Source organism: Antennarius striatus, chromosome 16 (assembly GCF_040054535.1).
Source record: "Antennarius striatus isolate MH-2024 chromosome 16, ASM4005453v1, whole genome shotgun sequence".
Lineage (NCBI taxonomy): Eukaryota > Metazoa > Chordata > Actinopteri > Lophiiformes > Antennariidae > Antennarius > Antennarius striatus.
In genome coordinates, this window is record NC_090791.1 from 13,786,079 (window position 1) to 13,807,826 (window position 21,748).

Consider the following 21,748-nt stretch of genomic DNA (forward strand, 5'->3'; position numbering starts at 1 on the left):
TTACAGGGTTTACACAAATGCAAATTAACTGAACACATCCATTTTCTTTGGTCAGATCTATTGTTCTCCTTAAAAAGTAAACAGAATGCATGGATTTAACATGCCATTCAGTCTGTATTCTCTTTTTCTCTTAGAACCATAGGATTCTTTGTTATCCATTTTAATATCCTTCAAGCTGCATAAAATAATCGTAAAACAGCCCTGACTGCTTACATGTCTGGGAGCTCCAGCGTGTGGACCTTAGCAGCATACAGAAGCTCGTCTTCCTTGGAGACCAGCACCTTCAGTCCATCAGTTAGGAGTTCTTTGGTCAGGACTGAGTTGGGAACTACAAAAGCAAACGTAAATGTCAAATTAATATTTGACCGCTGCAACCTACAGTTTTCAAACACTGTCACAAGACACCAATTGAAATCTCTTACGTTCAGGGCTTTTGCTGTTGTATGAATTGCTCTTGTCCTCCTCTTCTTCTGAGAAGCTGCTCCCATCCATCTGGAAACCCTCATCAGCTGCAAAGCTCTCCAGCAGCCGACTCACTGCTCGTCCCTTTGGCTGAAAAATATAACAGAAGGGATGACCAGAAGAATTAATGGATGCAGGGACTGATAAAAGAATAAACTTGAGATATAAAGTGTGATAGAAGAGGGAAACATTCAGCATGCAACCAAATAACCGCAGGGGACTTCACAGTGAGTGTACCATCTCCAATCAGGAGACATTTTTACTCTTAACATTACAACTTGGTTATTTATTTTTTTGCTGTCACAGCAGAAGGTGTGAGCCTCCCCTCTTCCCACATCTCGCCTCCCATTCTCTCCTCCCCTAAGATTACTCAGCAGGAGGTTGGGCTACGTGTGAAGTGCTAAGTACTTATAATAGTTCTACTGTAAAAGTCCTCAGGGTGAGAATTCCAGGAAAGTGAAGTGTTGTTCTCACTGAGCAGGTTTGGCTCAGTCAGTTACACATTAAAATGGTTAAGTTGTAGATGTTCACAACAGAAAATTTTCTTTCCGTTGCAGGTAAAATACAACAAAGCACTGATTGGTCAGCAGGAACAGCCTGATTCATCTGCTGGTCTGTATTCTTGTGCAAGATTTCTGAGAATTATCACAAATAAAGTCTGTGCAAATCATTGTTGCATCAAACAATCAACAAATTCAGTGAAAAAAAAAAAAAAGAGACAGAGTTGTGAAGTGATGTTTCCAATTTAGTAGCAGTCTAGCTCACAGTCTCATATTGTCAGTGTGAGAAACTGCAGCTTCTCAACACCAAGAAAAGTTTCCTCCATTTTGTCCCGTTTGCTGAGAATATGAAAAGACTTATTCTGAAGCCTGCAAGTAAAGTCTTCAGTGGAAACACAAAGCAGATCTAGACTTTATAATGGGTTAGGTATGGGCTCCAAGGGCAACATACCAAGTCACCAGAACTACTGATTTAATAAATGGAGGGTAATATGTTTATGGAACTGAATTCTGTTTTAAAATTAGCATATGCCTGTTTTCCTCAGTGAGCAGTGAAAGCTTTTTCAATTCATAGTGACTGCACCAGACAGTACAGTGGTGCAGTGGATAGCGCTGTCGCCGCATAGCAAGGTGGTTCCGGGTTCGCGTCCCGCTCTGTACGGAGTTTGCATGTTCTCCCCTTGTCTGTGCGGGTTCTCTCCAGGTTCTCCAGCTTCCTCCCACTTCCACAAACATGCGCTTCAGATTAAATGGCTGTTCCACATTGAGCATAGGAGTGAGTGTGTGTGGTTGTCTGTGTCTCTATGTGGCTCTGCGGTGCACTGGCGTCGCGACCGGAGTTTCCCCTGGCTTACGCCCTAAGCCAGCAGGGATAGGCTCCACCTCCCCGCGACAGCAGATAAAGCGGTGACAGAAAATGAATGGATAGTGACTGCACCTCTTGGTCCTTGCTTCTCCGTCCCCTGTTGCTTTCCATGCTCTGTGAAGGTGGCGCACCGACTGACCAGCAACTTCTCCTCTGTTAAAGTGACACGAGAATAGACAAGATTATTAGTAATGGTCTGACTTGCCTCTACCGGTTTTGTAGGGAGAAAAAATATAATTTAAAAAAAAGAGAGAAAAGGGTTCAATGGGTTCCATCAGGGCATAACTCAAATACTTTCTGCAGACAACACACCGGTAATGAAGTGGTGCATTTCCATGTCTGTTGCCATTTTACCAGTTGGATGTCGGCTAATTACATTTTTTTGTCTCAGTTTCCAGGGCAAATCTAAAAAGCTATTGAATTATTTTCTTGAAACTTAGATAACAACCGAGTTCAGTACCAAGTACTGAACTGATGGCTTTTAGGAAATTTTATTTTTTTGCATTTATTTCGAGTGTTTCCATAGTTGCAAGTCAAATTTTGGCTCATTCTGTAAGGATCACCAGGGCATAACTCAAAAACACTTTTTCCTGAAACATTACTGTATATACACAACTCCCATGACATTTTACGCATTTCATATACTGTATTTGTTTTTATTTTTCATTTTGAAAAATGAAGGGAAGTCAATGAAAAGATGTAAAGCCTGGGGATCATCAATCAAATGTACGAAGAAATTGAGATATTTATTTTACAATATATTATGAATAAAGCATAAAAAACAGTCAAATATTCAGTTATTCTTTTTCAGTAAAACAAAATTTCCACCTACTTTACTGACGGTGCCTCTCAGTATGGTGGTCTTGCGGGTTGCCCTCTTTAGCCTCTCACTGGTGGTTGGGAAAGTGGCCTGTCCCATGGTTCTCCGAAAGTGGTTGCCTCTGGCCCCAAGACTGCCCCACCGTGACTCTTTGGTCCTCGGTACACATGGCCTTCTTACCCCTTCAGACCGGTGATCTTCATACTGGTTTTTCACTGTAGAGCTCAGGCTCAGCCTACAGGGAGGCTTCTTCCTTATTTTGACTTCTCCTTCTGCTCCAGACAAACTCTGGGAACCTGTGTTTGTTTACAGAAACAGATCTAGATCGAGCTAACAAGCAATGGGGGTAAGCGATGAGATTCTAAGCGTGTCGGCTTTGTTGATTTGTGTATCGTTTTCATTTCAGTAAATGAGTCTTACCATAAAGCTCCTGCCTCTGCTTTTTGTTCCGAGCTTTCTGATTGGCCTCCAATTTTACAACAGATGAGGGACTCGGAGCCGTCACGGAGCAGCTAGAAGCAATTTCTCTGGAGGTCTGGGCTCTGTAGTCTTGACCTTCATCAGTATCATAACTGCCTTCCTCTTCTTCATCTTCTAACAAAGGTAGAAACAACAGAGCACAGAGATATTACTCAGTAGGTTTTATGAACGTTATGGATGTGGCTTATCAGATCCATTTATTCATGCCTTTAACATCCAATGACAACTTACTATCTATCATTTCAAAGCCACTTAACTATCATTTAAGTACAAGTACAGTTTGTGGTACTGTATTATCTCCTGGTGTGAGGCCACTGCTATTAAGCTTGTGTGAAAGGGAATGTAGATGTGAAATTGTGTCTGTGTGCGTGTGCGTGTGTGTGTGTGTGTGTGTGTCTGTGTGTGTGTGTGTTTTCATGTCCTCAAGCAGCTCTTTCACCCAGATTGCTAGTCTCCAGGGCATTCAAAGCCTCTCAAAGGCAAGTGTCCACAGCTGTGGCTGCACATCCAGCCCAGACCCGCTGACAAGGCAGATCACTGAGGTGTCAAATGTCCATGCAGACCCCAGTCTGCTAAAGTGATTTACAAATTAACAAAAAACACACTGAACTTAAAGCACTATAGCATATCTTAAAGAGATACATATGTAGCTGGGTGATGATGATATATTTACTCAATATATCAATGTCAGACATTCATACTTTCATTCTTTATGTTTAACACAAAACAGAGAAAATGTACTTCAAACACTGTAGCTTAATTTGTTTTTCTGATACATGTTTTTATTGTGTAGGGACATCAATTGAGAAGTACTGAGGTGTATGTCACATTGAAGACTTTGCAACATCAGTTTTTCTCGGTGCCTATCTGTGTTGAGACCCCGTAAATGGGAAAAAAACAAACAGCAAAAAACAAAAACAAAAATAACCAGTGTTAATAGTATCTTATACCAAGATGAGTTGAGTAGAGCGTGTACTACAGAGTGGAAATGCAGCTACATTCACTTCCTAACCTTGCTCAGAGGAGTCACTCTCTGCAGCTGAGCTTTCTCCATCCTCTGCGACTTCTGTTCTCTGACCTCGAAGAACTCTTGCTCTCGCCTGGGTCAGGTGAGAAGACTCCTGTGTCAGGCTGGTGGATCCCTTCTTACGTCCACGGCGCACCAGTCCAGTCCAGCTTTCTTGGGGGCCACTGTCTACACTGGCTGCTGAGACAATTTGTAAAACCGATCACAATTCAAATGTACATGAAGAATTGCCAGTAAAATGAAATCACGGCATTGCTCTCATGGTAACAAAGTAGCATGAGACTTCTACCTGTGTCACTTTGTCCTCCAGACTCTCGCCTGAACTCAGCTTTGCTTGTGCTCTGGCTTCTGTGTCTATGCTTGGGGTTGGAGTTGCAGGGCGAAACCTCTTTGTCCCTGGAGCCTGTCCCTGAGAGATTCTTTTTACCCTGGGCTTTCTGTTTGAGCTGAGTCACATCACTGGCCAGCTTGGAGCTGAGCATGCTGTGAAGACTGCTTTTTCTGACGCCCTGTGCTTTTATCTGCTGCAACACAGAGAGATGAGAGAGCAAGAGCGAGCCAGTTACATTCCCAGTCGCAGCAGCTGCAAAGGCACAAGAACGTCAGAGGGCTCTCTTTTGCTCTCACACAGAGAAGAAAAAGGAATAGTACAAGCCCCAGCGAAAAAAAATATTAATATGGAGAGCAGAGGATTTAGCTCCTGAGGGTAGCACCTAATTAGAAATGGTGTACAACAAAGGAATATATCAAACGCAAAGAAACAAAGAGTGGCCTCAAGTTGAATAAAGGACAAAAAGGAGGAGGACGAGGGGACCCTGACCTGTGTGCTGCTGAGTCGCTCAAAGCTTCTACTGGACAGCCTCTTCTTCCTTCGCTGACCCTCTCCACCACCACCAAGGTCCTCAGAAGAGAGGGCAATCCCCGTCCCAATCGACCTGTCAGTCACAACAAGGGAAAGGCATTCATTAGAGGGGAACAGCAGCAGTTTCAAAGAAAAAAGGGGGTAGGACATCACAGGAAATAACACTGTTGAGTCACTTCTCTGTGGGCTCTAATAACTCTCCTTTCTCTGCCTGATGAACAGAATGACAAAATGGGACATAGTGAGCCTAGTGTCTGAGCCGCATGCATGAAAAGTTGGGATCTAACAAGGAACCTGGGATTGTTTGAGAGCAGCATGGCATAAGAATGCTTAATGCTTCATCTTGGGAGCGCCTTTGCAGCTTCTGAAGAACTGCATAACTTTAATAGATAAAGCAAATAGTTGGTGGCCATCATATATACATATATATGCAGTTTTCTTGTTCTCTGCAAATATATTTTCCTATCACCATTGCATACTATTTCCAATACTCATTGGCCAGCTGCTCCAAATGCCCTTAAAAATCACTCTGGTATCCTGCCTATAGACCACACAGATGTGAGCCATGCTATGCTCAAACAAAGGATTAGCTTCCTTCCTTATAGTTTGCTTGTAACCTTAGAAATCAGTCACATTACCTACTAAGCATCATTTAAATGTGATAAAGTACACCCAACATTTTATGATCAGTCTTATGTAGGCATATGGTACCACATAATTCTGTAACTATGCATTGCTTGGAATCAGCTGTCTGTGTGTTTGGTTATGTGTAGATGGGATAAGGAGAACATTTTGTTTGTATGTAGTCCTCAAATAACTGGAGTGTGTTACTCTACATCTGTAACCAAAAATGCCAGGAATGAAGATGATTGTTGGGTAGTGGGACTGTCTCCCCACAGACTGACAGGAGAATGACAGAGGTGGCAGTAAAGTGTGAGTTTGTCCCTTTGAGGCAGATGCCACCATGACTCGCCTTCCACTGCTGACAAACACAATACGACAGTCTCTCCCCCTTTATTGGGGTGGGGGGGTGTCTGCGCATCTTCTCCTTTCGGCTTTTCCCTTCAGGGGTCGCCACAGCGAATCAGTTGCCTCCATCTAACCCTGTCTTCTGCATCCTCTTCTCTCACACCAACTACCTTAATGTCCTCTTTCACTGTATCCATAAACCTTCTCTTTGGTCTTCCTCTAGGCCTCCTGCCTGGCAGTTCAAAACTCAGCATCCTTCTACCAATATATTCACTATCTCTCCTCTGGACATGTCCAAACCATCTCAGTCTGACCTCTCTGACTTCATCTCCAAAACCTCTAACATGTGCTGTCCCTCTGATGTACTCATTCCTGATCCTATCCTTCCTGGTCACTCCCAGAGAGAACCTCAGCATCTTCATCTCTGCTACCTCCAGCTGTCTCCTGTCTTTTCCTCAGTGACACTGTCTCTAGACCAAACAACATCGCTGGTCTCACCACAGTTTTGTACACCTGGAGGGGGGGGGGTCGTCTGCTCATGCAGTAGTTAATTAAACCGAATTGATTAGCAGGGTTTTCTGGCAAGCAGTATTTCTTGCAATCCTTCTCCATCAAAGCAGCGACACATAGGAGCTCAGACCTAGTCCTATACCAACAGGAATAAGAGAGGTGCACACTAAAGCACAGTGTTTGTAAAATAAACATGTTTAAGAACTCTTCATACATTACTGTAAGGATGCACATAATACACAGGTAGGTAGGACTGAACTTTTCACTCACTCGGTCACTGCCGCCCACCCCATGCTCTCCATCACAGAAACCAAGCATCAGCCTCTTTTTGGGGCATGAGCGTTGGTGAGTGCAGTACTTGCTATTACATAATATTGCCCTGTGATGTAAAATGGGTCTACCGTGTCAGATTATTCTCTGCTGCTTGTACAAAGTCATCAGCAGAAAAGGAGTACAGAAGTATACACTAGCTGCCTTAAGAGGGAGAACTGTGGTTCAAATTTAACACAATATAGCGACAGACTGCAAGTTACTGTGGCCTGCAGGATAACCCATCACCCACTCGTCTGGGTGTCACTGTCACCAAGCATCAGCATCCTGGTTCCAATCAGTGATGGTCTGGCAAGGGGGCATGTGTACTTGGGTCGAAGGAGAGTGGAGGTGACAACATAGGGGGGCAGCTGGCAACTGTGGACCACTGGGGACTACCCAGAAACCGTTAGTGAGAGAAGAAGCAGGAAGGGGGAATGCTCTGCGGTGACATTTAGAATTCTAAGCCTTTCCAAACCCTGATAATTGAAGTTGGAGAGAAAAACCTTTATTCCCTAAAGATACTTTTGACAATCAGCCAGCCCAGCACCAACAAACAGTGATGGTACCCCATTTACTGACAGCAGTTGAAAGATTTTGTTATAATACAGGGTCCTTTCTTCTTGTACATCCTGCAATCTCTGCATTGCTGTCTCTTCTATTGTTTTTATTCAGCTGTTACTCAAACTGCATTCCTGTTATTGTTTTTTTTCTATTACACACACAGACAGTCCTAAACATTATCTTATCTCTGAGCGCCTGGACATCTGACCATCATGTTATCCTATTGGGGCCCTCACTAACCTGTGGGGATATGGTGTGTCACATTCCTGCTGCTGGGACAGATTACATGAGAATTTACAGTACTCTAATTACATCCTCTGCCTGTCATCCCCCTCAGTCAGCAGCGAGCCCCCACCCATGAGCCCAGTCCAGCTAAGCTCAACATGCACTACAGTAAAGCCACTGAGGTTTAATATTAGCTGCGCTGAAATCCAATGAGACCAGTGATTAGTTTCCTATGTCTTGACAGTCCATCTATGAAGCATGCTTTGAATTGGTAGACACTGACACTGATTTTGCTGTTCTACAATTAATACAGTGTTAATTAGATTTTTTTAAAAAGGCTCAAGCTGACTTCTTTGAACGACTCAGCTGTGTTCTGCACATTTCCTGTTTATACCAGCAAGAGGCTGTCCCTGTATGCCATCAGGAGGATTTGGACTGCAAACAGCAGCTGTAAGTGGGCTGAATGATACTCACTTGACCTTCTTTTGACCCTCAGATGAGGACAGAGGACCTGTGGTGAGGGTGGGTTTCCGTTTCCTGGGCCGCCCCGGTCCTCGACGTGCTGGGCTGCGAGGTGTTTCCTCCTTCCTGCCGCCACAGATAGATAAAAACTCACAATCACATATGGAGAAAATCTGAGACATGAAACATTTCTCATATAATAAAAAGATTGGAGCAAAAAAGGAAGTTTCTAAAAGCAAATTTGTTTTGAATTTTTTGTATTAGTTTTGAAATCTTTCAATAAAAAGAGTGTAAATGAGATTCAAGGGAAGAAGGATTAGGTCACACTCACTGATGATCGTGTTTCCTCTGAAGTTTAGCTAGCTCCTTTTGCTTCTCTTTGTAGCAACGCTGTAGCTCAGCCAGCTTCACACGCATTGCTAACTCAGGACCATCCATCGTTTCCATCGTACCTTTGGCCGGGCACACCTAAAAACACAAAAAAAAACCTGGTTATTTCTGGCATATTAATAAATCACATTTTTCACATGGTTATCTGTTGGCTTCTTCAAATGAATAAGTGAACACAATAGGACTTGCTGTATTTAAGTGTCACGTGGATAGTGTTGTTTAGCCTTACAGGTTCACTGCGAGGTGTCCAGCTGCATTTCCTTCGTAAATTGAGGGTCCTGCGGGCCGGGAAGTGTTGCCCTGAACCTGCACTGCCGTTTTCCTGGGTGTCGATCTCCAGTGCACGGGCTGTGGCCAAAGTGGCAAGGCTCTGGAGGTCGAACAGGAGCAACTCCTCTTCTGTTACGGAATAAAAGATAAAACATTAATTTGATTTATGTTCACTTAGCTTACATTGTGTCAAAATGTGTCCAAAAATGCATCTTGAAGTGAAAAAGAATGATGGGGGGGGTCTGTGCATTCAAGCATTACATATGCACTTTCAGGTGTACATGCACTGTATTATTTCTACTGAGGTCTTATATCTAGTGAAAACACATGAGGAACAAAGACACTGGGAAAAATTGGGACCATAAACTCCTGTTTGCAAAGTAACACTGTTGTATATTTTTATATATTTAAATACTCTGTAATAATATATGAGATTCTTCTCAGTTGTTATAGTACCTTTTTTTGGTAAAGACTATTGTTGTGACTTGATGTGTCACTTTTCTGCCTTATCAACGGTGTTGCATCAAAATCACTGACTTTTAAGTCAGTCTATGATGCCCTTTTTTTAGAACCATCTTTTGGGAGCAGTTAAATGCATTAGGATGCTGTGGTAAACACAAAACATCCTTTCGCATGAATATGAATAAAAAACATGGTGCTTTGAAAAACAAGGAAGCTTTTAAAGGCACTTTAAAACAATGGGGTCTAATTAGCCAGGCAATGCTCCAGGGTGCTGAAAACATCGACTGCTTTTGTGACTACACAGTAACTTTCAGTAATATGTTGTGTGTGTGTGTGTGTGTGTGTGTGTGTGTGTGTGTGTGTGTGTGTGTGTGTGTGTGTGTGTGTGTGTGTGTGTGTGTGTGTGTGTGGGAGCGAGGGAAACCAACTGGTGTCTCCTCTTTGCTGAAGTCTGTGTATTTGCAAATGCGTGTCTTTTTAGGTGTGTCTGGTTGTGTGTGCATTTGTGCACATGTGTGTATCAAACAGAGGCAGGATGGAGACAGACAGCTCCCTAAGGAAAGCTGGAAGGGAAAGAGAGGAGCGAGAAGGGGAGGTGCACACCCCCCAGTAGTAGTTCAGCCCTGTCCTCCCGCTTCGTCTCCCTCTCCTGAGGCCTCTACATCGTTAGAACAGCCTTTAAGAAAATAAAAGTGCCTTTAAAAAACCAAAGAAGAGAAACGGCAAGCAGACATGCAGACAGCTTCTCTGGGGACATGTTAGAATCCACAAGAGGCTCTTGCGACCAGCAGTAAGAGATGAATATCTGGGAGGGAACACGGAGTGACACAAGCTAGGCCTGAGGGTGGAGTTCGAGTTTGTTTCAGAAGACGGAAAGGAAAAGGAGGGTAAACTATTAGAGAGAAGTGCATATAAGTGTGCTACTGTGAGTATGCGAATGTGTATGAGTAATGGAAGACCCGGTCTCTCACCCTGGGTTTTCCCACAAGTGCGCTTTTGCTGTTGGAGCTCCAGATCTGCCAGTTCACTTAGAAGCTCCATACCCTGGTGGGGGTTTGGCTGTGATAGGGCAGCTGATGGGGTGCTAAGAGGGAACAAGGGAAATGGGGGTATGTCTGTGCAGAAGGCAGCAGCAATCAGCAGCTCCAGACTCCAGTAGCAGGGCACAAGAGGTTTGTGGGGCACAGCAACAGTTGGCTGGCTCGGGCTATGAGCCGAAGCTATAGCAGGCGAAAAACACACAAAGTCCACTGAGGCATCGTCTGGGGTCAGCTCTTTATTTTGCTGCTGTTTGTTGTCCAGTGCTCCATCAAAGACCAGGGGCTGGGACTCAAGAGCCGCAGGGGAAGCAGGGTCAAGCTCAATGATAGCAGCCAACTCTGGATCCTGATCTCCAGACATGCTGACCTTCTGATGAAGCGACACCTGGCTCTCTTCCCCCACCACCTCATCATCCTCTTCCTCTTCCAAGGTGATGACAGCTCCTGGCCTTTCAGATTCCTCTGTTGATAGGGGGACAGGGCAGGAAGCAGCCTCACAAACTGGGCTCTCGGCATGGGGGCAAACCAAGACCTCTTCCTCAGCGGGCCCCTGCTCATTTACAACCTTCTCTCCAGGCACATATTTTGTTGTTGTCACCACAGCTACCTCCACATCCTCTCTCTGTTCCAAAGCTCTCTCAACCACTCTGTCCTCTTCCTGCTCCACTTCCTTAGTCAATGGAGGCTCCAGGAGGGGTCTGAATTTTGCCTGGCAGTCTAGCTCTTCCCCCAGGCTGGAGAGGGATGGGGGTGCATGCTCAGCTGGCTCCACCTGAACTGCTTCCAGATCAGCTGGTTCAGCTAGGTGAACATCCTGGGGTGAGGGCCCACTCCTGTAGCCCATGGTAATAGCAGGGTAGGTGTACCCAGGAGGCAAGTCTATAGAGAAAGATGTATACATATTAATTGATAATTGTTTACAGCAAAAACATGCCAATAATATGGTTATTTTGTTATTTATTATTTTTTGCTAAAACATACAAGAAAGCACATTTTTTAAAAGATAGCTTTTCTCTACTGGTAAGGTCACAACAGGTGAAAATCAGGAAAAAAACGAAAGCACTCTTGCATGATGCAACCTTGACCGCATGCAACCCTGCATGAGTGTGTTATTTGAAGTGGGCCAAGCCTTTGGTTTATCTGAGCACCTGACATAATTTCTCTGGCAAGTGGTGACTGCAAGCCAGATATTAATGATGATGAAGAGAGTACTGGACCTGTGGGGGTGGAAGAAAGGTGAGGTCTGCTATTGAGGTGTTCCTCAGTCATTACAGAGGTACTTGAAAGCCCCAGTCAGTCAGCAGCCATTTTCTGCAGCAGTGAGCTGTTCAGTCAATCGGGGGCTAGCCAACAGATCCACCCACACATATTACCACACCAGCAGAAAAACAAGATTAACCACTGTGGTTATCTGAACTAGCATTGTTCATAGAGTAGGAGTCACTGCTATATCATGGAATTCATTTTTCTTTCTGTGTTGATGTGGCTTATTTGGCAGAACATTGGTTCCCAAGAAGCATCTTGAACTGGTTAATAAAAGTATGTTTTTTGAAAGTTTTTCATCTGGTCTGTTATCAGTGGAGTTCATACTTTCCACATGAAGTATCAAAGACAGATGCAAAACTTTGCATATGTATTTCTTGTTCTCATATAGATTTATTGATGCTTACCAGGCTCCAGAGACTCTGGGTAAACGTGTGGAGGCTGTCCCTCTCCTCTCTTGTCCTGGGAATCAGCCCCTTTGGCCATCTGAGGTGGGGCAGAATTGATGGCAGGTGAATGAGGGGCTGCTGCAGCAGGGCTGAGAGCAGGGCAAGGCGTAGACGGAGTGCTTTTGGGATGAGGTCGCAGTGAAGGGGACTGGCAACAAGGGGACAAGTGAGCACCACATGCCCCAGGGGGAGAGGTGTTCCTCTGGGGTGGATTGTAAGAGTAGGGCTTGGCAGGTTTAGATGTTCGTGGTTCAGAAATAAGTTCTTCTAGTTCATCAGAGGCCTCATCAGGTCTCTTCTGCATCTATGACATTAAAGTAAAGCATTAGCCATGCAAATACCCAAATTTCATAAACGATGTCTTACACATCTGACAAATTTAGCTAATTGGTTATAAATAGACTAACCAGCATACACTCTTCAAACTAAAATCTTAATGTTTGCTTGGTTGGGCAACTTGTCACCTGTAAATTGTGAGTGGCATGTTGCTGCATGTCCATGCCGTGTGCAGCTCTGTGCTGTTGCTGCGGCTGCGGCTGCTGTTGCGGCTGCTGCTGCTGGGTTTGAGACTGCGGTTGCGGTTGCTGTGACTGGTGACTCTGATGTTGATGCTGGAGCTGTTGGTGCTGCTGGAGAGCGTACAACTCCTGTTGCCGTAGAAACTGGGATCGGGAGTACACAGCAGGATGCTGCATGTGGGAGGGTGGGCCCCGGGCTCCATACACAGGGGGCCACAGCCCTGGCTGTTCCATCACATCTAATGAGAAAAAAGGAGGAAAGAGACTAAGAGAGTTACCTCAGGAAAAAACAGACACCTTTTCCTGTTCAATTCGTGCTGCACATCAACAACATGTACAAAAAAATTACAATAAGACGTTACGTTATCCATAGCTGTCATTTTCTACCTCCCACGTACCGATTTGAAAAGAGTAAAACCATTATGGATCATTTAAAAATAATTGCATTCACATGACATAGACAAATCTCTTAAAAAAGATTTTTGATTGCACAGAACAACATCTCCCCAGGCTGCAGCAATCCCACACTCTCCCCCGCTCTGAACAGAAAGCTGTCTCTTAAGAACTGCCTTGAGAATTGCTGGAATGCTCAAAAAAGTCATGACAATGATGAAATGTGAACAGATGATGATGGTTGTAGATTGAGTCGAGGTCAAAATGCTGTTCTAGAAATACATGTTTGTCTCACAGGAGCAGTCAGCATAAACTTTCCACTAAAAAGTCCCACCTGCCCAGCCAAACCACAGAAAGGGGTCTCCAAAAGGACCCAGCTGGGTTCCCATGTCTGTGGACAAGCTTTTTCGTTATGTGGCTTTTTTAGAGCTAGTACAACGGGGGTTATGTAATATGTAGAAGTAACACTTGGAAAGTAGTGGGCTTGGAGTTTGGGAACCTCAAAACTGGCATATTTTTGGTCTTGTGACTTCCACTTCTGAATGCTCTACATTACATCTTCTTCGCAGACACATGAAAAATCACTGTTTAGAGACATACAATGTAATACACAAACATTTCCAATGGGAAAGCTTTTGTAGATGCACTTTCTTCCCTGGGATGCACAGGAGGAAATTAAACTTGAAATTAAAATAGTCTGTTTAAAAAATGGTGTAGTTCATTCACTGAATAAAAGTCTTTAATTGGTTTTGAACAGTAAATGTTTCCTCACACATCCTCTTCCTCTTGGGGATCTTAGTTTATGCACACTTACGTGTGTTTGCATTTTTTGGGGCTGTCCATAGTTGCAGATGACTACCCTGACCCACTGAGAAACATAATCCTGCTGTGTCAAGCAGGTGGTGTTCAGGAAAAGTTTAAATTGTGGTGTCTGTGAATGAGCCCATTAAAGGGAATTTCATCAGTAGTCTTCACATGACCACTGTGACTACCAACAGTTCATTTAATCTTAGCCCTATATATATAAGAAGACTGAAATAATGGGGTAATGACTAATCTGTGGGGGGCAAAGCTATGGAGTATAGGCAACATTTAATGAATTTCTACTTTATGGGGACACATTTATGTTTGCAGGGATTATAAGGGCATTATTTGGGTGGCGGTAGCTCAGTCCACAAGGTCTTGGGCTGGGGACTGGAGGATGGCAGGCCCGAGCCCGAGGGTATTAAAGCCCGAACCAACCCGAACGTAATTATTGACATTTTGAGCCCGAGGGCCGGGTCGGCTGGGATTCGGGCTTAAGATCTCACATCTTCTTTCAGTGTGTACGACTGGAAAGGTAAAGTGACAGGGGAAGATACAGCTGACGCACAGAGGAGAACTTAGCAGGTACTGTAGATGGATGTTTGTCATACAGTGCCTTCTCTGTTTTACCTAAATTATTTATTTTATAAGGGTATTCCTTAGTTTAATATCCATAGATCGTTTGAGATACATAATATATAAATATACTGTATGTTTATATGTTTAGACGGAGCATCTTGACCTGATCTTAAGCCCGAGTCCAAAAAAAATCCAGCCCGACCCGACCCGAACGTGATTACTGACTTTTTGAGCCCGACCCGGTCTGAATTTCGGGTCGGGTTGGGCTTGGACTCAGGCTTAAGATCTTACCTCTACTAGAGATCCCTTGTTTGTTTGTGTGTGTGTGTATACACACGCACACACATGTATGAGTTATTACTGAAATCATGTCTATGAGGCTGTGCATACTTTGTGTGGTCTTTGCAGACCCATTTGTTCAAGGTAAAACTATTAATAGATACACTTGGCTTTACAGAGGATAAGACAAGGTTATAGCATACCCAGGTGATGGGTGGCAGGATGAGCAGGAGGTTCAGTGGGCAAGACCACCAGCTGGGCAGAGGGGTCCTGAGGCAGAGGAAGGACTGGCTGTAGAGAGCCTGGCATGGCTGCAGAGAAACCTGGGGGCAGATTCTGGTGGAGGGCTGTATGGCCTATACCAGCTGAGACAGAATACCAGTTTAGATGTAAATATCCATCACACTTGCATATATCTATCGCATTTAAAACTGTTGTAAATATACTGAAGTTCCAATGAAGTGCTTTGTTCAGCATGAGATAAAATTCTGGTTATTAAAATGTACACATTCTGGAAAGATGAAATTCAATACTTGGTGCTAAGAACAACTGTAAAATCACAAATTACCATAAGAGTGTCCTGTCATCCAGAGGGATGGACTTCCAGTTCTTGGCATCCAGTGATGGTGAGCTGAGTGTGCAGCAGGATCTCCTAATTGGCCAGACTGGAGAGACGTCCCTCCAGGGACCACGAGATGAGAGGTGAGTTCTCCATGACAGCTGTTGGAGGGATGGATTCTGGCAAACTCCACCCTTTCCTTATTGTCCCTAACATCAGGAATGGACATCAGTGAGGAAATACAATTCAGGAGTAAGATGGTAAAAATTCTTATAGTAACAAGGTGTTTAGTAGTTTTACTGTTTACCTGATATATGCATCTCTGTCCCTATCCAAGCAAGTCAGACCTATCTGTTCCCCACTCATCCTCTTCCGTTCCTCTTCGGTGGTGGGATCCGAGGCATACATCGAGCGAGGTGGTCCTGTGAAACAAACATTAGCTTAACTTCTAGCTTCCACCGTTGTGTTCCAGAGTGATGACATACTCCAAAGTCACCAACATTTCTCACAACATTGCCGAGAATCACAAGAAAGGTGGAGACAAGGACATATAAAGTACCTCAAGTGTCACTGATTGTGTTCAACTTCATTGTGGTAAGTGACTATGCTACACTACACTACTTTAAGTGACAGGAACTGTAAATGATTTTAAAAAAAACCCCTCCAAATAAATTCTCAATGCCATTTATTCTTTAAAATTTTTAGCTTTTACTCCTGTTTGATTTTGACAACTGAGTCATTAATAGCATTAATAGGTCACTCATTAAAAAGGAAATATTTTTCACACCCTTAATCTCTGCCTGTGAGGCAATGGACTTTTTACCTTTCACCGATGGATGAACCCGTCCCTGACGGCTGTTGGGATGAATGTCTGCTGAACGGCAAGATGGTTCCCTCTGTCTGGCCACAGCCACTGCTATTCCTACTGGTGGCTGCCGCACTTCACTTTCTCCATGACCTGCCTCGCCCATGTCCCGGCTACGCCCACTATAGTCAGGACGTTCATTGTCATTAACTGGGCCTTTTCTTGAAGGTAGAGTCTGTTTGTTGCCCTGAAGGGCACAACTCCCACCAGCAGGCCCTGATTTGAGATTCCCCAGCCCGCCAAAGGGGCTCTTTTGTGAGAGGAGCAATGGCTGTTGCTGGTTGCTGTACTTTAGTAAGCTTTTCATGGCACTGTTCTCCCCCTGAGGTGGACCCTGGGGCTCAGGCTGCTGCTGGGGCTGTTGTTGACTGAGAGGAGGTACAGAGGGAGGCAGGCTCATTCCTGGCTGCTGTTGCTGCTGGGTGTGTTGCCCACCAGTGTTCCCTAACTCCATGTAGGACTTCCTCTGCTCCTCCTCAGGTTGTGGCATGTGATGGGGAGGTCTCATGTTCCATGGTGGCACTGGGGGCTGCTGGTGGTGGTGCTGCCCATTGCTGTTGCTGTAACCATAAGGAGACATGTCCATCTTTCTTTTGAGCTCCTGACTAGTCGCCTGGTTCAACTCAGCAGAAGAAGGAGCATCTGGACCCGGTCGACCATGCTGCTGGTGGCGTATCCTTGCTACCTTTTGGCCATCTCTCTGTAAGGAGCAACTACCTCCAGGACCAGGGCCATGGGATGTTCCAGCACCACCATGCTGACTCATGCCTTTACTTCCAAGTGGAGAAGAGTTAGGTGGGGGTCCTGGGTGTGAACAGTCTCTGTAAGGAGACGTGTTGACAGAATGAGGGACAGAGTGTCCAGTCTTGGGCCCTTGGGAATGTGAAGGTCTAAACACATCCATGTCAACTCCGCTGTTGATACACTCAACACTGCGTGACCGTACAACCTGGTGCTGCTGTTGGGGATGGGGAGGCTGTTGTAGCTGGGGAAGTGGAGGAAGTTGTGAGGGTTGAAGGTGTTGGTGGTGGGACTGCATCCACTCTGGAGCCTTCTCTGTCTTTCTGTATTGGTGCTGCTGTTGCTGCTGTTGTTGTTGTTGTTGTTGTTGTTGCTGTTTTCTGTGCCAACTACTATGATGCCCACCACCTCCACTCTTTTCTATTACTTTGTCCTTGGTATTTCCACCTCCCCCTCCACCACCCACACCCTGGCAATCAGGGTTACCAAGCTGGAATGGTCCAGTAGATTTATCCCCCATGTCTGCCACAGATGGTATGAATGTAGGCCCTGTGGCCTTAGCTTCTCGCCCCACATTGGTTGGCCCCCTCTCATGCGAGGCAGGGTTGGCAAGAGGAGCAGGAGGAGGCGGGCAGAAAAAGTCTGGGTGGTGGTGTGTATGATGGGAATGGTGTGGATGGCTGGGGTGGAGCTGAATGCAGTGGAAGCCCCCTGGGTGTGGATGTGTATGGGGGTGAGCATGAGGATGTGCATGGGTGTGTGTCCCTCCAGTGGTAGAACCCATGTGTAAGGGTGGGGGTACAGAATAGGACAGTGAGTGGTGGAGCGGTGCCTGACCTCTTTCCAGACAGTCTGAAGGTTGTTCACTGATTCTCATCTCCCCACTTACTCCCTCTTTAGTGCAGCGACTGCTGCCACTGGACCCCATATGTCTACCTTGGCTGCCCCCCATAGCCCCAAGGACTGTACCCTCCCCCCCAAAGCTGGACATGGAAGCTTTAGCCCCTCTTCCAGTGACTGTATCTCCATTTTGCATTTTTCCATTATGCAAGCAAGCACTGAGGGGCTTGCCCATACTCTGAGTGTGTTCCTTGCTGTACTCCATTGTGTGTGATGCTTTATGTCTTTCCAGGGCCCGACTGTTGACCTCCTCCAGGGGTAGTGGGTGCTGTGTATAGAGGGAGTGCTGCTGATGGGAGTGGGAATGGTGGTGATGTGTGGGCTGCGAAGGCTGGTGACTGTGTTGCTGTTGGTGCTGCTGTTGTCTATCCTTTGTCTCCTGCTTGCTGCCGGACCTCTCCTTGTCCTTGACAGACACCACTCCTCTTTCCACAGAACTTTCTTTAAGACCTTTATTTAGAACTGTCCCTAATCCAGGATCTCTGTCTCTGCTGCAGGACCCCTGAGAGTGTCCTGAACCCACCCTTGACATTGATGGCAGACTGTGATTGGCTGAGATGAGAGGTGGCTGGGATGGGAGACCTCGAAGATAGAAGTTCTCTAAGGAAGGGAAGCCAGTAAATACAAATGCATTAGTGTAGAAAGGAAAATGCAACGAAAGAATTAAATTATTTAGCTCTTATGATAGTGTCCCTGGGCATACTTACATCAATATCGCACATCAAGTTAGACCATACTATGTTGTTTAAATTAAATTTAAAAGTCTTATTTCCATCTGATTACATTTTAATCATCTCTTGCCTTACCTTTTTGGGTGTCATAGAAACGGTGCTGCCCATAGATAACCCCACTGTTGGCATGGTGATCCAAGTGGCTCATGGGAAGAAAAGTGTGGGCCAGACTCCCTGAGAATCGAGAATACCCTGGAGCTGCTGACATGGATAGCAGGGTGTGGGAGAGAATTGTTAAGACAAGACAATAAGCACCAAAATGCAGTTATCCAGACTAACCCAACATAATCCTTCAGGTCCATGCAGCTGGTGGTGTTCATACGCAAATAAGTATTGGCTCTGCCAGTCATGTTTGCTTTCCTGCCTCAGTTTAGCATACAAACAATGGAAAAGAGCCCTAAGGATCGCTATAATACCTGACAATTGCCTTAGAAACATATGGCCTTCCCTTCATCTCCTTCAACGAGTACCGCCACCTCTATCCATCTAAATGGGGTGAAGCTGAGCTGGCATATACTGACCTAAAATCAGGGTAAAATGTCATTTGGATGTTGGGCCTCTAAACCTGTACACCTGGGGTTAATTTAAGTCCATCTGAGGAAATTCACACCATAAGCAAATACAAAACTCATTTTGCAATAGGACATTCAAAAAAAACAATGGATTTTGTGTTTTTGAGGAGGCGGAGGAGAGGTGGAGGATGGCGAAAACATGGATTGAGATGAAAGCCCATTGCAATAATACGAAAAAGAAACAGTATCGCTATGCCAGCTCACTTCTACTGCAACTGGGTAGCATTTTAGCAAATCAATGTGAATTAAATTAACTGATCTCTTCTACTACATAATGAATTATTTCACCTAATTGTGCGATTTATTTATGGTATTAAAAGGAAAGCACTGCAAATGGCCAAATTACTACAGTATGTTGATATGTATGTTGAATATCTTTCCTGACAACAGTGCAATATACTGTAACTACAGAGAGCATATTATGTAAAATGTAATATGATGCCTTAAAAAGGAGCCATGAACAAACCTGTGTGCTCCGCATCATTGCCAGGTACACACACCACATAACTAAAGAAAAGGAAACTAACCAATGGTCACTATTACCACAAGAAAATGAAGTCATGATAGAAAGAAACAAGAAGGAGGGAATAAACGCAAAGAGGAGAGACCACCCCAATCCATCTGACTGCAATTAAGACTGACTGGACGTCTGCTTTCCACAAGCAACACATGCAAGTGTCTCGGTGACCTCCAAGTCCTTTAGAGAAGTCCAGGTGTTTCATGTCTTCTTTTCCCTACTTTTGCACCTGTCTCACCCTCTGGCCTCTTTCAACACAACTCGCTGACGGAGTGAAGAAGGGGGTGAAGAGAGGAAAACGTGGCTCTACAAGCTAAATGAAAGACAGACGTATTTATGTTGGCAAGCTTGCACCCTGGTCCCAGAAAGCACAGATGCAGTTCATCTGGACATGTGTATGTGCATCTGTGTGTGGGTGTGGGTGTGTGTGTGTGTGTGTGCATGTGCACGTGTGTGTGTGTGTGTGTGTGTGTGTGTGTGTGTGTGTGTGTGTGTGTGTGTGTGTGTGTGTGTGTGTGTGTGTGTGTGTGTGTGTGTGTGTGCGGTGCCATAATTTTTGCAGGAGCTCAGTGTTGAATATCTCACTTTCTGCCGGTGGAACAATGGTACCCGTGCTGCGAGCAGGCTCTGGGGAGGGAGGAGTGTTGTGGTGGACTTAATGACCGTGTCTCAGAGGGGCCTCTGCATGCTCCCATCTTAATTAATGAAATGCACAGAGAGGGCAAGACAACACCAGAATAACACAGGAGGTGCTGCTTTCTGAGTAGGGCAACGGGGTAATAATTACATACCCTAACTATTTTCTTTTTCTTTGTTTCAACAATTTTTATACCAAACCCTATCTCGTTTTGTCTCTTTCTTTGTTGTCAGGATTAATAAGCACACACACTTATGCCAATTCATCTACAGTGAGAGGAGGGGTGGGGGGATCCTTTATAAGCAAGACGTTCTTCTCTGATATTGGGGAGGGAGAAAAACAGAGAGCTGTTTTGCAGTCTTCATCCAAGCCAAGCCGGGAGAGTTTTTTCTGCGGCAGCATGTTGTTTGTGAGCGTGACAATTGACGGCGTAATCCCTTTTCACAGTGTGGTCTGGCTGTGCCCGATAATGCCAGCCCGCTCAGTTTCAGCATGCCCTCCATTGGGGTGGCAAGAGGGGGACTGCTGGGCAGGGTAGAGCCCATTCAGCCATTAATCTGGCCGGGACAAGGGAAGCTGCTACTTCTGCTGCAGCAGACGATGTGAGCAGGGTCTTAGTACGGTCTGCTGACAGCACAGCAGTCTCACTCTCTTTTTGCTCCCTCCACACGCTGACACACATAAACATGTCTTCATCAGCGAATGAACGACAGCAGAAGAGGAGGATCGACAGCATGTGCACACCTTTCCATAGGTGGAATGGGGGGTGAGAAGCAGTAAGAGCTGCACCCCAGGGAAGGATATCCAGAAGTTCCAAAAGGTATTTCTCTCAGCGTGGCGTGGTGGGTTGAGAGAAGCAGGCCGACAGGGAGGACAAAGAAGAGGGCTGGATATAGAACAGCACCCAGAGGCAGAAAAGAATTAAGCCAGCCTGCTGAATTTGAGGCAGGCGACAGAGTGTTTTGTTTCTCTGTAGCAGAGGATCATCCTGTCTCCATTCGTCTTCACTCCTCTAACACCTGCTCTGAAAAACACCAGCCTGTGCAACTGCTCATGAGTTTCTTAGCTCTTGCTGAAAGGCATAATAACATAAATGTTGAATTGCATATTGTCTCAGAGGGAAATGGTTGTAACGTTTCAGAAGGACAGAGCATGGCACAGGAAGACCGAGGGAGGAGGAGGAGCCGGCTAGCTGCCTGTCAAGTCCGCTAATTGAGAAAAAGTGACAGAACCATCAACTCGCGGAAAGGGAGGAGGGGTTTTGCGGAGGAGGGGCAGCGCTGTGGTGGATCTTCTCAGGTTTGACTAATTGAAAGGAAAGGATGCAGGCTGGCACAAGTAAGCAAGAGAGAGAATGAAAGAGTCGGCAGTGTGGAGGAGAGGATGGGTTGGGGGTGCACCGAACGAAAACGCTAGCTACTGCTAACAGAAGGAAAGATAGTCAAGTGAAGATAGGCTTGGAAAGGCGAATCAAACACAAGTGGATTAGACAGGTTTGTGTGTGCAGTTGTGTGCATTTGTGCATGTGTGTCTATATGTGTTGACAGATATGAGAGTAAGATTGTTTTTGGCATAATGGAAGATGTCCCTTGGACTGCGGCCAGCTGGCCTCAAGCCTGTGAACGGCCCGCAGGTTTTTTTTGTTGGTTCTTTTGGTAAATTATTCTATTTAAATATTTTTTTCCATTTCACTTGACTTAAGTGGGGTTCATTCTCACATTGAA

The 21,748-nt window shown here is 45.2% G+C and overlaps 1 protein-coding gene across 6 annotated transcripts in view; it reads right to left on the reverse strand.

Annotated features, from left to right (window-relative positions):
• The window catches only part of LOC137609737 (BAH and coiled-coil domain-containing protein 1), a 64,333-nt gene that overhangs the window by 8,233 nt on the left and 34,352 nt on the right, over positions 1-21,748 (reverse strand). For 2 of the 6 annotated variants that reach the window (XM_068336981.1, XM_068336986.1), the window contains 19 exons: positions 18,374-18,499; positions 15,885-18,167; positions 15,369-15,483; positions 15,071-15,270; positions 14,706-14,867; positions 12,394-12,686; positions 11,888-12,233; positions 10,149-11,096; positions 8,675-8,844; positions 8,387-8,523; positions 8,068-8,181; positions 4,975-5,089; positions 4,444-4,678; positions 4,140-4,334; positions 3,068-3,241; positions 2,660-2,943; positions 1,900-1,980; positions 423-552; positions 214-328 (listed from right to left, as the gene is read on the reverse strand). In XM_068336981.1, coding sequence (XP_068193082.1) covers positions 214-328; positions 423-552; positions 1,900-1,980; positions 2,660-2,943; positions 3,068-3,241; positions 4,140-4,334; positions 4,444-4,678; positions 4,975-5,089; positions 8,068-8,181; positions 8,387-8,523; positions 8,675-8,844; positions 10,149-11,096; positions 11,888-12,233; positions 12,394-12,686; positions 14,706-14,867; positions 15,071-15,270; positions 15,369-15,483; positions 15,885-18,167; positions 18,374-18,499 — 6,223 coding nt within the window. The remainder of the gene's footprint in view (positions 1-213; positions 329-422; positions 553-1,899; positions 1,981-2,659; positions 2,944-3,067; positions 3,242-4,139; positions 4,335-4,443; positions 4,679-4,974; positions 5,090-8,067; positions 8,182-8,386; positions 8,524-8,674; positions 8,845-10,148; positions 11,097-11,887; positions 12,234-12,393; positions 12,687-14,705; positions 14,868-15,070; positions 15,271-15,368; positions 15,484-15,884; positions 18,168-18,373; positions 18,500-21,748) is intronic. The other 4 variants (XM_068336985.1, XM_068336984.1, XM_068336982.1 and 1 more) reach the window with 4 other exon arrangements.